The 17192-nt window shown below is 38.5% G+C and overlaps 1 protein-coding gene across 2 annotated transcripts in view; it reads right to left on the reverse strand.

Moving 5' to 3' along the window:
* Window positions 1-7345: 7345 nt before the first annotated feature.
* LOC126298744 (transcription factor MafG) overlaps window positions 7346-17192 on the reverse strand; it is a 37729-nt gene continuing 27882 nt past the window's right edge. For both annotated transcript variants that reach the window (XM_049990188.1, XM_049990189.1), the window contains exon 3: window positions 7346-8680. In XM_049990188.1, coding sequence (XP_049846145.1) covers window positions 8482-8680 — 199 coding nt within the window. In that variant the 3' untranslated portion in view covers window positions 7346-8481. The remainder of the gene's footprint in view (window positions 8681-17192) is intronic.

Below are 17192 nucleotides of genomic sequence, written 5' to 3' on the forward strand. Positions count from 1 at the left end.
TAGAAACTGTGGCCACGGGTTTTACAAGGAATGTTACGAAAGGTTTGAAAATATTTTTGCTTAGCAGGAGTGACAGGATCTGAGTAGTCAGCATCAAATATTTGACCTGAAGATGAGGATGAGGGGCTTGAAAGGAAAAAATTCGAATCATCATTCAATATGCCTCGGACAAGTACATTCCTAGCTGGGTCATATGGGAGAGGAATGACACACTATGGTTTAATAACGATGTAAGAAAACTGCTACATAAACAAAGAGAGATTTGTCAGAGATTCAAGAGAAGTCAGGACTCAGCAGATTAACAAAACCTGAAAGAAGCAAAAATGAACTTAAGGAAACCAATGAGAGGTGTGTTTAACGGCTTTGAAAGTAAAAGTTTGTCAACTGATCTCACTAAAAACCCTAAGAGGTTTTGGTCCTACACAATATCAGTAAGTGGGTTGAAATCTATATAGTACCTCAGTGAACATACAGACACTGAAACAGAAATAACAGAGAGAAAAACAAAATACTGAATTCTGTCTTCCAAAACTATTTACCACAGAAGATCATAACACAGGCCCTCCTTTCATTCATAGCATGTAAGTCAAAATGCCAGATATTGACATAACCAATCAAGGAACAGAAAAGCAGCACAATCGATTACTAGTTGAGAGGCATCAGGATCAGGTGAGATACCTGTAAGACTTTACAAAGATTATGCAAAAGAACTTGCTCCCATTCTATCAGCAATTTATCGTTCTTCGTAGGAGCAATGAAGGGATCCTAGCATAAAAGCTCAGTTCATTCCTGTTATCAAGGAGGGTCATAGGACAGATGTGCATGATTATAGCCCTATATCATTGATGTCAATCTATTGTAGAATTGTGGAACACATTTTACATTAAACAGTTACGATGTTTTTGGAGAACAAAAAATCTCCTATATAAAAATCAACATGTATAACACAAACAGATATATCATTAAACTCTGCTCATTCTATTCCTCCAAGAGATCCATAGTGATGTAGACAGCACTCGTTTGATGCTGTGTTCCTTGACTTCAGGAAGACATTTGACACTGTCCGGCAATGCCATTTAGTGAAAAAATATGACATTACAGAGTATCGGACCAGATTTGGGACTGGATTCATGACTTCCTTATGGACAGAAGTCAACGTACCACTCTTACAAGAATAAAATCTATAGATATAAAGGTAATTTTCTGGAGTACTCCAATGAAGTGTGATGGGACATTAATGTTTCTAAAGACATGATATAGTACAAGGAATCAGAAGGCCCTTAAGACTATTTGCAGGTAATATGGTTGTCTATAAGAAAGGAACACTACAAGGCAGCCTTGATTTGCAAAATGACCTGCAGAGGGTTGACGAATGATGCAGATTATGGCAGTTGACCCTGAAGAATGTAAATAAATGTAACATATTGTGTATACATAGGAAAAGAAATCCAGTAGTGTACAACTACACTATTGATGACAGATTGCTATCTACAGTATCTATGGTAAAATATCTAGAAGTAACTAACCAGAGTGTCCTTATGCAGAATGACCACATAAAACAAACAGTAGGAAAAGCAGATAGCAGACTCATAGGAAAAACCTTAAGACATCTTAACTCATTCATGAAGGAAGTTGCTTACAAGGTACTTGTTCGACTGATTCTCGAGTAATGTTCATGAATCTGGGACCCCTACCAGGTAGGACTGAAACAAGAGATAGAGATCTAATTAAGAGCAGCACCTTTCAGTCATGGGATCATTTGGTCTGTGCAAGTGCATCAGTGATAGGTTTTCTACAGAAATTTCAAGAGAGCAGTTGCTGAGAAGAGTCAGACAAGTTATTACTTCCTCCCATATACACCAGTCATTTCTCCCACATGAAATTTGCAAGTGGTAGAGGAAGGGGGGAGCAGTTACTGGTACCAGACGTACCTCTGCTACACGTCACTAGGTGGCTACCAGAGTATGGTGCAGATACAGAAAAATGTCATAATTCTTGAGCATAAAATATGTCCCATAATTCTGTACAATGATGTAGGCCTAGAACTATGTGCTACGGTGCTATGACCCTTCTTGCAAACGGACCTGTGCTTTTTTTTCTTTTTCCCCCAAGTTGTTGGGTACCATTTGTTGCTCCAGCAGGCTACAATGAGCTGCTGCTAGAAATAGAGCAAGTTCTTTTGTGTAATCTTTGTAGAAACTTACAGACATCTCATTCGGCCCCAATGCCATTCCACTATTAAGTGATTATAGTTTCTTTTCTATTCCGCAGTTACCTCAATATCTGGTACTTTGACATTCGTGCAATGATTGAAAGGAGGGACTGTATTGCGATCTTCTGCAATGAAACAATTTTGGAAGACCAAATTCAGTATTTCAACCCTCTCTCTGCAATCTTTTGTATGGTCACTGAGAGATTGAATAGATGATTTCAAACCACTTACTGATTTAACGTAAGATTTTAATCTCTTATGGCTTTAAGCCAGATCAGTTGATAAAATTTTACTTTCAGTCGTGGAACGCTTCTCTCATTGCTCTCTTTATGCCCATTTGCACTTCATTTTAGATTATGTTTGCCTGCTAGATTTTGACTTCTCTTGAATCTGTGATGAAGCTCTCTTTGTTTGTGTAGCAGTTTTCTGATGTGAGTATTAAAACAGGGTGGGTCTTTACCATCTCTTACGACATTTCTCAGAACTTACTTGTCTAAGGCATAATGAATGACGCTTTTGAATGTTTTTTCATTTCTGCTCCATTGTCTCTGTCCTCAGCACTAGATATCTGATATTGACAACTCGGGTACTCTGCAATTTGTATCCTCTCACTCTTGCGGAGTAAGAATATTTTTATACCTTTCTTAACATTTCTTGTAATAGCTGTAGACATAATTTCTACACAACCTTATGGTCAATGATACCTTTCTCTAGATTAAGTTATTTGATAAGTTCATGTATGTTTGCTGTTAGATGGTCTTTCACCAAGTTGGTTCTCTAATTATCTGCTCGCAGAAATTCTCAGACAAAACATTCAGAATAATGTCACACAAATCACCCATCTCTGGCACCAGTTTTAATAACATGACTCTCCCAACCTATGCCCACTAAGTTAAAGTCACTCCATGGTACAAGTGAGATCAGGAAAGTTATTAACAATATTTTACAAATTCTCTCTCAAGCACTCAATCACCATATGTCCTGACATAGGCCATTTGTAAAAGCATTTGATTGCTATTTATGACCTCCCTTTGGTGCTTGACTTCATTCTGATTAATTCACATTTGAAATCCTTGATAACTTCACCCGATGTTATCGAATTCTTTACTGCATTAAACACACCACCACCATTGACAACTAACCCACCCTTCTGATAATATTCCAATCTGAACTTAGAATTTCATTGCTGTTCACTCCCAGTTTTAAAAAACTGCCTGTTTCTAGTACTGTGTGTGTATTATAACCTCTAATAAGCAACACTAATTCTGGGGCCTTTCCTTTGATGCTCCTGCAGTTTACTAATATCACATTATTCTTTCCAACATGCCAAGGATTGGCATTCCCTGAGAGTACTGTGACTGATACATCTACTTTTGTAGGCAGTTTGTCTCTGGCACAGGGAGAGACGGGGGAGGGGGGGGGGAGAGGAGGACTAAGCTAAAAAGAAAGGAAGGAAGGAAGGAAGGAAGGAAGGAAAAAAACACCTTGTACGTGCCACACACGCTTTGCTACCCTATTACCAAGTTCCTACGTGTAGTACACACCTGACACCCAACATGTAAGTGCATTCCAACCACCGGCGCTATCACATTTTTTCACATGAAAAACTTTAAAATTTTGGCAAGAGTAAAACATTTTGAGGAAGAACAATAAATTCTAACTGCAGAACTGAAGAATCTCAATACTTACTGCAAGCATATCAAGCATTATTCAAACCCAACCATAACTATAATAACCTAGTATCACTTTTTTTTCATACCTAATTGAGTTTTAACTATTGTGAAACAAAATTCAAAACCGAGATGAACTCTAACTATATGGTGGTTCCACTAGACCATTCATCAAACAATAAAATATTGGCTAAAATAAAATAAAAACTAGAACAATAGTGCATATAAACTTTCTTGGAAATCTTTGCTATCAAGTATCTTAACTTCAAGGGTGTAAGCTTTGTAAAAATTTATTTTCAATGAAAAATATTTTATTTTGTTGCTTGCAAAAGAACTGTGTACTCTTATTTTATCAGGTAATTTAATTAACATGTGCCAAAACAGTTTTCTGGATATTCTGTTTTCAATTTGTTACATTACATGCAAGGGACACCAGAGTTTATATCCCAAAATACCAGTTTATGAATGCTGTTTACAGCCTTCACCCTCACAGGAAAAACCACCTTTTCTTCAATGTGAAGTTTGAGGGAATATCATTTCAAACTATCCTGCCAAAAGTAAACAACCAACTGAAAGAATTGACTGTTTAGTCAAAATAGTTTCATAGAAGGGTAGCTCGTTAACAGGATGTATACAGATCTTAACCAGGAATTTTACTGAGCAATCAAAGCTAACAGCATCTATAATAGCATATAGATCCCACTGTACTACATTACTTATCAGTCACTACTACACAATACCAATAATAATATAAGAGAAATTGCTACTCACCATACAGCAGAGATGCTGAGTCGCAGAGAGGCACAACAAAAAGCCTAACACAAATAAATAAAGCTTTCAGCCATTGAGGCCTTTGTCAACAACAGACGTAGACACAAGACACGTGCGTGCGATCGCAGTCTCAGGCAACTGAAACCACACTGCAAGCAGCAGCAGCACCACCACCAGTTGCCTGAGACACTCTCTCTCTCTCTCTCTCTCTCTCTCTCTCTCTCTCTCTCTCTCTCTCTCTGTGTGTGTGTGTGTGTGTGTGTGTGTGTGTGTGTGTGTGTGTGTGTGTGTGTGTGTGTGTTGATGAGAGCCTTAATGGCTGAAAGCTTTATTTATTTGTGACAGTCTTTTTGTTTTACCTATCTGCAACTCAGCATCTCCAGCATATGGTTAGTAGCAACTTTCCTTTCATAATACTGTTACGTTCCATCCTGGATTTTCCATTGTTTGACACAATAATAATAGAAATATATATACTGTCATTCCCAATTTTTCTGCCAAATCGCAATGCACAACATTGTTTCGGCAGTATTTTATGAATTGTAGTGCAGTTGCAGCAACAGTAACAGTAAAGGAGTATCTTCAAATATTTGTTACAATATATGACTACTGTTATACAACTAACTGCCCGCAGCTCATGGTCTCAACTTAAAATGGAACCATCAAACAGAAAATGTTGTGGGGAAGGCAAACCAAAGACTGTATTTTATTGGCAGAACACTTAAAAGGTGCTAAAAATATAATAGTGAGACTGCCTACAATTCGCTACCCTATTCTCGTCTCGAGTTTGCTGTGTGATATGTGATCCTTACCGGATAGGATGGCTGAAGGACATAAGTTCAAGGAAAGGGAGCTCATTTTGTGTTATTGAGAAATGGGAAGAGAGAGTCACAGATAAGATAAGCTAGTAGGGGTAGCAGTCATTATAACAAAGGCTGTCTTTCTGTGGTGAGATCTTATCACAAAAGTTCAATCACCAGATTTTCCCTTCTGAATGCCACTTTTTTTAACCCACATACAAAGGGAAAAATGACTGTTCTAATAAAATAAGAGAAATCAGAACTTGCATGCAAAGATACTGGTGTACTTTTCCACACATGCTGCTCGAGAGTGGAATGGTAGTCAAACAGTCAGAAAGTGGTTCTATTAACCCTGTGCCAAAGACATTAAGTGTGAATTGTGATTTAATCATGTAGATGTATAGTTTTGATAGATTTTAGTACCAATAAAAATAGGAAAATTCTGTATTCTTAGTTACAGTTTCTGTTCACAGAAGTAAGATCCACTATAGCATTAATATTTGAGAAGATAGCTTCGCACTTAACTTCAGCATGCTGATCGATATCACCTCCAATTCTTGACAGAAATGTTGATGTTTATCCAACCAGGCCATCACATTCTTACTTCCTTTCAAAGTGTTCTTACAATATTTAGACAGTGAAGCACAGGATTATGTGATTGTGAATAATATGGTGATGTTTACATTGATATAAAACTTACTTTCCTGTTCTAGGGACATTCTTTTCAGTAGATGAAGAGAATGAAAGTGACACACATTATTCTTTCCAGAAGATTAAGAGAAAGTGATTCAAGTTACAGCGAATGTCAATATTCATCATTTGTTGTTCCAGTTACGGAAGCAGTAGTTAGCACAGTCTGCAGTTGACACTTAGCTGTTTATACCTATCAACACAACAAAGAGAAAAATTCTTGAGAAAGTCAGGTATAAAAGTTTAGTGCTGGATCTGGGTAAGGTTTTCACACAGACAAAGACAATGGAAAAAGGGGAAAAACTGAAACCAACCTACATGCACCACAAATAGCAGCAAAGAATTAATACCATTAGATAACAAACTTCATTCTCAGCACTAAGGTCCTAGAAGCCAGTGGGATGAGTTGAAATCACGTTTTACAGGCACCATTACTGACATATGAGTACCAAGAAATTTGAGAATTGAAGGTCACTGGAATACTAAGGTAACACTATGTTTTAAGTGACATTTCCAAATCATAGGTCTCTTTCAGTTCACTCGTGTATTCTCATTTTTAGATTATGATAATGGCAGGCGTTGTGTATGGAATCTTTTTCAAGCTCTACCACAAAAGGAAATGACACGAGTCTCAGTAAGAACTGAATGAATCACATCCTAAGTGCGTAAAAATATGATAGTTATACTTCCAAAATATATTTTAGAAGGAAACTTTTAAAATCATTATTAATTTGTCAAAATCTGTTAACAAATTAAATATCAGCACTTAATTGAATATAGTTAAAGCTTTCCGATTTCTACAGTGTAGCATCAAGGATAGACCTTATATCGAGAATTGAAAGTGTGAGACACAAAGTTAACCAGACATGTTCTTTGTGCACTCTTCTGTGGTAGTTGCAGCACCATATTTACTATTTACAATGAAAAAGTTATCAATTACCAAAACCAAACCATACCTGTACAGAGTTATACGGCACCACAATAATCTTTTTTCCCCCACATACAATCTAAGTGAATATGGTACTGGAAATACATTCAAAAAGAAAAAGAAAGTCTATGAAACTGTCTGATGATCTGCTCAGAATTTTTAAAGATGTTTCTGAAAATATTAACTAGTGTCATCTCTTTTCAGGTTGGATACATTTCTCTTGGGAAAATACACATGGGAGAATTAAAAGGTAATCTAAAAACATGAGACAAAATACCAACAGTACGAAAAGATTTATTCATGGTCAATATAGTGCAGTTCTGACACATAATTACCTACATTTCAGCTCATACCCCATTACATTTACTTGTTAAATGTCATATGATAGAGTATTCTACTGTCATATTTTCATAACCTAGAACCCCATAATTTCCCATGTTAATACGAATATTTTAATTACAATAGTTTCTCAAGCATGTTATACTTCCAATGCAAGTATTTACCATTAGATATGCTGACAACTGAACACCTGCGTCATAATGTTCACGTTCTCAAAAATATTTTCACTTACTTTAGTACTTCTAAGAAATTTTTGAGCATGCAAACCATATTATAACAATTCTCACATTTCACAATGTGTGAACAGTATTAACTCTGAACTTTTTCTTGAGCACTTTCTTACTTTCTACTCTTGAACTGGCTGTAGTTTGAAGACACTTCATCACTAGTGCTTTTTGCCAACCTTGGTGATCAAACAATACTGGGTGCACTACAAATTTAGAGGCCACTGTAGTGAATGCCATCTTACAATGCAGGTTTCTGTGTGGTCAAATGAATGAAAAATTAGTTCTAGTAAGGCCACTACTACAGCTCACCAGAAAAGAGGCCATAGAAGGTTGCATAAATGTTTGGTACGAAGAGCGAAGCACAGTTACAGTAGTGGTATACCTCGATGAAGGTAGATCTTGCTTTCTCTGCTCCCCACATTCCTCTCCATTAGAGCTCAAGAAAGAGTGCAAACATAGTACACATTATAGACACTTATAATTTATACAACTTTGTAGAAATAAGTACACAGTACATTTGGAAATATTTTATTACAATTTTATAAAAGTAATACCAGTCTAACTGACATTTAGTAACTCTGTGCTGTACTATCAATTTCTCCTTGGTAATACCTGTCTTTGGTATTGAAATGTGTTCTGTGCTTACACTGTGCCTTCAGATGATTAATCATTTCTGTAACTCCCTTGCACAATCAAGGAAGCAGTGTATGATAAGAAGATATATCTGAACACTACTAGAAGTCTCAGACACAATTCTTGTTTTTGGTCTTTTACATATGCAATGCTGTCATTATACAATTTGTAAAAGGACAAAAGAGCAAGTAGCACTGTTCTGAAGTTAAGCTCAAATAGTTTCCAATTCAGGTGGAATTGAAATCTTCTTCAATGCTGCAAATTTCTTGAGAGCTTCATATTTGACATGGAGCTGCTCTACTTCAACACGCATACGACGATTCTCCTCTTGCATTGCTTCCATATCTCTGTATTCTTGGGTCTTCTTTGATTCAAGTTCATCCTTTTGTTCAATACGTTTAATGCGGCAGCTACAGAAAATTAAACAACAACTCATTAACTGTTCAAAAAATGGTTCAAATGGCTCTGAGCAATATGGGACTTCACATCTGTGGTCATCAGTCCCCTAGAACTTAGAACTACTTAAACTTAACTAACCTAAGGACATCACACACATCCATGCCCGAGGCAGGATTCGAACCTGCGACCGTAGCGGTCACACAGTTCCAGACTGAAGTGCCTACAACTGCACGGCCACACCGGCCGGCTCATTAACTGTAAAGAGGATTGTTTTATTTCTGCAGTACATTACTTATCTGACAGGAAAATTACAGCAAAAGCATAATATGAACACTACAAACAGAGAAACCAATGTGATTTACATGTCCTCATGGCATATTAATTGAGCCATAAAATTATGGAAATTCAACCATAACCATGCTTTGCTCCAAACCATCTAGCCATCTCCAAAGCAAGTTGGACATACTGACAATAAAGCCCTCTCATGTGCCTTATAAACCATTCGGATGAGCCAAGTGTGCATGAGCACATGGCAGATCATTATGGAAGTTATACAATACACAGCAGGGACGCAGTCCCATAGGGGGAGGGGGCATCACTTAGGCAGAATTACAGACTACCTAGCTGACACATAGTGAAGGTGAAAGATATAAAGGGCAATCAAAAAAAATGGGGGGGGGGGGGCCAGGGGCGGGGGCGCGCATTTCAATGTCCAGGTGATTTTGCCAGAGTGGCTTACCAATTCTGGACTATATGGCCCTTGAACAAAAACTTTTCATTGTCTCACTTTTTTTTTCAATGATTCAACAAAAAAGTGATGCACACTATCGATGGTCAACAAGGACATTGAAGGATTTAAACTATTGATATAACAATAACAATAGCACTATCAGCTACCACCTATCCCTACTTTAGCCAAGACCGACTATTGTCCATTGTAGACCTAACTTGAGTTCAGTTGTTCTTTTGGTAATCAGTTCAGTTCTTACTTGTAGTTTAATTTAATGTAAGTTCTGCCGTTTGTTTTTGTGCTGTGTGCTGTTGTAAAAGTTTCTAAATTTGGAAAAATTTGTAACAAGAAATAAGAGGAAAACCTAATTTGATTCGTTCACTTATGAAATGGTAAGTTGAAAATATGTATGCACTACTATAATAGCCTTATTACCTATCTATAACAGTTGAATTTAGCACTGGTGGTGTTATTTGGAAACTGGAACAACTCTTCGGCCGCAATATTTCAGTATTTTACAACGCAGTGGAGTGGTAAACATATCACAAATAACATTAAAATCAGTGCATAAAAACACACTTTTATTTGCCTGCATGGCCCAGAAATCTTGTTGATCAACAAAAATAAGAACCAAACAGTGACTGCTACATTTTTTAAAAAATGCTCAAAATTCCATTATTTAGGGCCCAAATGGTAAAATAACGTCCAATCTAGTCACCCAGGCAGTACTAAAATTATGAAAACCGATTCAGATAAGGGACGATGGGGAACAGTTTGTGGATTCATTTCTAAAATACACACACACAAAAAAAAAAGTTTTGCATCACCTCAGTTTTGAGAGTTCTGGAACCTGTACAAAAAACTGGTGTCGAGATCAACATAAACATCATTTCCACCCTTATTTTGCTCATGAAAACCACACACTGCATGTTGTACCGCCACACAGTGAGACCTTCAGAGGTGGAGTTCCAGATTGCTGTACACACCGGTACCTCTAACACCCAGTAGCATGTCCTCTTGTATTGATGCATGCCTGTATTCGTCATGGCATACTATGCAAAGGTGTATCAAGGCACTGTTGGTCCAGATTGTCCCACTCCTAAACAGTGATTTGGCATAGATCCTCCAGAGTGGTTGGTGGGTCAGGTCATCCACAAACAACCCTTTTCAATCTATCACAGGCATGTTTGACAGGGTTCATGTCTGGAGAACATACTGGCCACTCTAGTCAAGTGATAAAGTTGTCCCGAAAGAAGTCATTCACAAGATGTGCATGATGGGCGCACTAATTGTCATCCATGACAACAAACACCTCGCCAATATGCTGCCCCTCCGACAATTGTCTGGTTGAAGGCATATGCGGCACTCATTGGTGAAGAGAACGTGATGCCAATCCTGAGCAGTCTATTTGGCATGTTGTTGGGCCCATCTGTACCGCGCTGCATGGTGTCATGGTTGGAAAAATGGACCTCGCCGTGGACATCGGGAGAGGAGTTGTTCATCATGCAAACTATTACATACAGTTTTAAGTCTTAACACAACATCCTGTGGTTGCACGAAAAGCATTATTCAACATAGTGGCGTTGCTGTCAGGGTTCCTCCAAGCAATAATCCATAGGTAGCAGTCATCCACTGCAGCATTAGCCCTTGGGCGGCCTGAGCGAGGCATGTCATCGACAGTTCCAGTCTCTCTCTGTATGTCCTCCATGTCCGAACAACATTGGTTTGGTTCAGCTTGAGATGCCTGGACACTTCCGTTGTTGAGGCACAAAGTAACAATGTGGACATGATCGAACCACGGTATTAAGAAATGGTTGAACTACAGACAACATGAGCCGTGTACCTCCTTCCTGGTGGAATGACTGGAACTGATCGGCTGTTGGAGCTCCTCCATCTAATGGCACTGCTCATGTATGGTTGTTTACATATTGGGGTGGGTTTCGTGACATCTCTGAACAGTCAAAGGGACTGTGTCTGTGATATAATATCCACAGCCAAAGTCTATCTTCAGAAGTTTTGGGAACCTGGTTGATGCAAAACTTTTTTTGATGTGTGTATTTTTCAGTGGGATGCTTGAATTTATCCAAGCCGACTCCGCGCTGCATCCCCCCACCCCACAATCCCTCCCTTTTTCGTTGAACATCTATTGAGAATATGTGTTATACTGCAAGAAAACCTTTTCTTGCTTAATTTTATAGGTCAAAGATTATTTGTATGAAGGCCTTCAATAGGTAAAAAATGTTCAAATGTGTGTGAAATCTTATGGGACTTAACTGCTAAGGTTGTCAGTCCCTAAGCTCACACACTACTTAACCTAAATTATCCTAAGGACACACACACACTGCCCAAAAGGTAAAATATGTACATAAAATGAATAAATATGAATTTTCAGAACAAAATGAAAAACATGATCCTTTTTCAGGTCCTCTTAATAAATCGGACCCCCTTTGATAAAATCCTAGTTACGTTCTTGCACAGAGGGCAGAGGTATATGCTACCATTACCCCCTGTGAAATATGTTGTTTCACAAATTCAGATGGATAGGCTGAGACAAACACTCTACAGCTTGCATTTGCTGGTTAGGTTTGATGATGTGTCATTATTTACCAAAATTTCACTTGCAGAGTTCTCCTCGATTTCATAACATTTTAAAAAGTGGATCATAACTTTGTTTCAGAATATGCTCTCCTCAACTTTCTTTTTCGGTAACAACAAATCTGACATGAATGCCATGGGAAACCCTTCATTTCCCTTCATGGACCACTCTTTTTATGGAAGATTTTGAGGAGAAGGCACTGAACTCTAAGTTCTAAGCCCATAAACTTTTGGAGATATGTGGGTGACACTTTTGTATCATGGCCCCCATGGTGAGAAATGTCATAAATGTCATGAATGTCATGAATTCTTAGACAACCTGAATCCAATTCATGGAACATCTAGTTTACCATAGAGCTGGAAAAGAACAGTTGCCTCCATTTCCTGGATGTCTTGGCTCATCTATAGTTGAGCAACATTCTGGGACGTGGTGTCTTCAGGGTGTATACAGGGACAAGGAAAAAAAAATTCCCGGATTTTTCCCGGATATCCCGTTTAAAAAATATGCTTTTTCCCGGCCGAAAAGACACTTTTTCTGTGGTAAGTGACAATAGGTTTTCCGTAGATTTTCCGTCGGAACTGTAAAACTTATCAATCCTTTGAACGGTTAACATTTTATACAACCCTTTAGAACTCCCCGGAAAAAAAAGAAAGACGGGCCAGAGAGGTTTTGGAGAGACTTTTAATAAAGAAAAGGAGAGAAGTTTTGGAAAGACCTTTGATTTGCAGCAACATATATGCTGCATATTTTCGTATTATGAAAGTATAAATTCGAATTGCACCAAACACAGCGTGTTAGCTTCCGGAGCGTTGAAACTGAGGTTGCGATGTTGTTTTGTAAGCGAGTCATATCTCAAGCCACAAGATCTTGCCAGCCGATGACAGCAGCTATTCAGAGCATAGGACACGTGTTCTAGTCAGCCAATAGCAAGATCACTGGTTACAAAGCGCGAACACGCAAGAGGAAAAGTTAACGGTTTACATTAATGTACACAGTACCATATATCTACAAGAAAAGCTAAGCTTTCACATATAATATTAGTCTCTAAGATTAAAACACTACAACAGAAGCTAAGATTTCACATGTAATATTGATTTTTTTTTTTTTTTTTTTTTTGCGTGTGTTATACTTTAAGATACATCACACAAACGTGCCAGTAAATTTAAAATTATGACTTAAATGTCTTGGTTCGAAATTCTTGTAAGTAGCTGGTCCTCAATCTGTTCAGTTTCGAATGCTCTGTGATTTAGATATCCATCCCACTTTCTCACACGTAACGTAATTCATCTTGCGTAAAAAGAAAATTTCATAGAAAGTAACGCTTTTCTAACCACCGTTCGCAATACTATCCAGAGACCGTTAGAAATTGATTCGATTTACCAGTTGCGAGAGAGCGCCAGAAAACAGGTATTATTGTGCGTGTGCAACTGCAGTGGTGTAGGAAGCCCGTATGTTCGTGTGTATAAAGCACTAAGAGTTTACATTACACCATAGAAGAAACAGGGCATCAGAGGATACTCTGAAGAGCATCGGAATTTCGTAAACCACAATAAAATGCATAATTGGGCTTGAAGTGCAAATTGGCTTTTTCCAGATTCACAATGAAGTAGGTCCCATCTGATATTAGGCCTTTCAGTGTGGTTTTTGGGATGTAAATTTTCTTGGAGCACCAGTACTCTACGATCTCATTTTTGGTTCCTTATTATGACATAATGCTATATATGGCAGAAGATGATAATGTGCACTTGAAATTCAGCAAACAGTTGGAACTAGCAAATACTGTAGAATCAAACACTTCATTTCAAATAAAACCATTGCCTCAGTGGAAAGATTAATAAAGCCAAATTTCTTTAGCAAACTTGCAAAAATAACTTCACTGTTCTGCAAGGCGATTAATGCCTGACTGCTTCCAACTTGGAAATAAAATAAAATCAGAAAACTGAAATTAGTAATAAATTTTTGCCCTCTGTAATTATGTGAATGCATTTTAATTCACTTGATAGCTCCCGGCCACAGAAATCCAATTTGTTTTCATTTGACGTGGGAGCTGTACATGAAGAGAAGCAGCGAAATCACTTAACGTAAACACGGGTCACGTGGAGGTTAACCCTCTCCCCACTAAAACTCTGACAACTCTGTGCAAGCGTGATCTGGCAGCTAGGGCGTGCGAGAAAAATTTTTCTCATTTGCACCTGGCTGCTTGCTGCTGCTACCGATACAGCTAACAGCCAAACTTCAAGTAGCGGGAGAAGGTACTGCTTATACGCAAGTTAAATGCGCATGCGCAACAGACCGCTGGCAATTGGTCAAACGTACCTAATGTGAACAGTTGTGACGTCATGCTCATAGCAAGCAGTTTATTGTTACGAAGAATTACAGTCTGTGCCCTACGGCCATTGACATATGTTTGCTATTTGCAGAAGCTTGTGCGTGCACGGTGTTTTGTTGTTGTAAATTGCACATTTCCTTTGCCACTAAACTTTTATTCTTTCCCCCTCTCATATTTTATTGCTGCAGTATCATTCTCCAGTAGCAGGAAACAATAACATTCTTTGCTAGAGAATCAATTCTGCTGTCAAAGTTACAAAAATTTAACTGAATGCTAAAACAATAAAAAATTCGCGGAATTCCGAAAAATTCTCGGGTTTATCCCGGTTTTCTTCCAGATGAAAAAATTCCCGGGTTTTTCCCGGTTGTTCCGGGTCGTATACACCCTGTGTCTTTAACATGCCGATACAGACCGATCTGCACCTGCGAGCTGATAGCTGTTATCTTCATGTGCCACATTTGATTGTTGATAATGACCATTTACAGGAAGAATTTGAAATTTTGGAGGTAACAGTTACCCACCAAAAAAGATTTACTTTGCAATGTTAACCAAAGGTGAGTGTCCCACCTCAAGAAGCTGATATGAAAAAAAAAATCATGAAAACAGAATGTATTTATTCTGGTATTGGCTATTTTAGCTGGAGATACATAACAGACATCAAAAACTTGACAAACACTAAATACTATTTTTTCTTACATCAAACTAAATGCCGTGAATTCTGTCTCATTCGCTTAAATGCTCTGAATTCTGTCTCATCCTCTCCCTTCCTCTCCACCTGGCAATCAACCATTATGTTTCAGTAACACCAAAATTTCAAACATAAAAAATAAAACAACTCTCACTTTTTCTGATAACAATGTATCTACAACTTCTGACACTTATTAATATACTGAAATGTCGTTGCACTATCTAGTTAGCATGTGATGTGTATTTCAAACGTGCATAATGATGACAACTGTTTATCTACACCCACTATCCATCTCCTCAGCAACTACTACCAATGAGAAGCATGCAACATCCATGCACAACACCAGCCCAAAGCATGACTACACCCCCTCCCTGCTCAGCCTGTGAGACTGCATGCCCAAGATGTGTATTCGCTCCTAGCCATTTCCACCTTCTTCCACAACTAATAAGATGTCAGACAAATGTTACACTAGTTAGTGAAGAGAACCTGACACCACTGATCCAGGTTCTATTACATGTGTCCATCTTGTCCATTTTCATTGCACACCATGGCACTAGGGGGTTTGTACCGTTGTTTGTAATTGACATCTTGAGGCCAAACAGATTGTGTGGAGATGATCATGTATTGTCTGGGTCCAAACAACCTCCCAGCTGCCTCAAAAAAGCTGGTGTCTAGTTATGTTTCACTGTTCATGGAGTACCTGCGAGTCACATTTTAAAGTCAGTAGTCACAGCTGGTGGTGGTAACTCTGTGGTGTATGTCCATTTGGTACCAGCTTCCAATGCTGACAACCCTTTTTGCCATAAAGTGATCATGTGCAAATGTTCTAAGCTTTAAATGGCCCCACAAAGCATATCGACAGACTCAACACTTGAGACAGCGCAGGACCAGGTGATATGGAATCGGGCACAGCAGTAAATACAATGAAGAGAAAGTGAACTTCCACTAACACACACGGTTCCGGCACTGAGAACATACGTCTGTCACATTGGCAGAACCATTCACTGCCTCATTTGGGCACTTCTCTTACTGAGGGTGGAAGGTTTCGAGAACTTAGGAGAAACCGTCAGAAAAAGTAGCAAATAAGTGGCAAGGCACCCATTGATCTAGTATTCAACAGTGGACTGTAAGTAGGAGTGCTAAACACGAAGAAGCAGCAGCAGTTATTTAGCCATGAGGAGTCATTGCAGTAGAGTCAAATATGGGAGATGTACCAATAACATCTGAAAAACAGCAGCAATAAGAAGGCAGTATTCAATTTCGGCGAGTAACTGAATTAGACAAAGTAGTACCAAAAGTATTGGGTGTCTGTCTGTGTGTCAGGTAATCATTAGAAGAAAACGAGCAGTCTGCACTTGTCTCTATTAGTGAACTAATACAAGTGGTTCTGTACAGAGCTGGAATGATTCATGGCATATTACTTGTCTCGGACAGCTGAGCTGTTGAGGGAATAGAGTAAGATACATGTATAGCCAGTATGTAAACAGAATGAATCGGGGAACAGAACTCGACTCTGGTAGCTGGAAACTAATGTTGTTAATGTAATCAGAACAGTCTGCTATAGCACAACTGTCTTCTGAAGAACTTAGGTCAGCAGGCCATGAAGGTAAAACTGCCATAAGGACACCTCTCCCAACAGTGAGAGCAGTTATGAAACAAATTGGTAAATGGTTCATACATTACCTATTTAAATACTTCCTACTCTGACAATTACCATCTCTATTCTCCTCACCTTTGCAAAGTGACTGAGGCTTTTATTATGTCTCTCTTCTTCTTGTTGTTGTTGTCTTCAGTCCTGAGACTGGTTTGATGCAGTTCTCCATGCTACTCTATCCTGTGCAAGCTGCTTCATCTCCCAGTACCTACTGCAACCTACATCCTTCTGAATCTGCTTAGTGTACTCATCTCTCGGTCTCCCTCTACGATTTTTACCCTCCACGCTGCCCTCCAATGCTAAATTTGTGATCCCTTGATGCCTCAAAACATGTCCTACCAACCGATCCCTTCTTCTAGTCAAGTTGTGCCACAAACTTCTCTTCTCCCCAATCCTATTCAATACCTCCTCATTAGTTATGTGATCTATCCACCTTATCTTCAGTATTCTTCTGTAGCACCACATTTCGAAAGCTTCTATTCTCTTCTTGTCCAAACTAGTTATCGTCCATGTTTCACTTCCACAC

This window comes from Schistocerca gregaria, chromosome X (genome assembly GCF_023897955.1).
Source record: "Schistocerca gregaria isolate iqSchGreg1 chromosome X, iqSchGreg1.2, whole genome shotgun sequence".
Taxonomy (NCBI): Eukaryota; Metazoa; Arthropoda; class Insecta; order Orthoptera; family Acrididae; genus Schistocerca; species Schistocerca gregaria.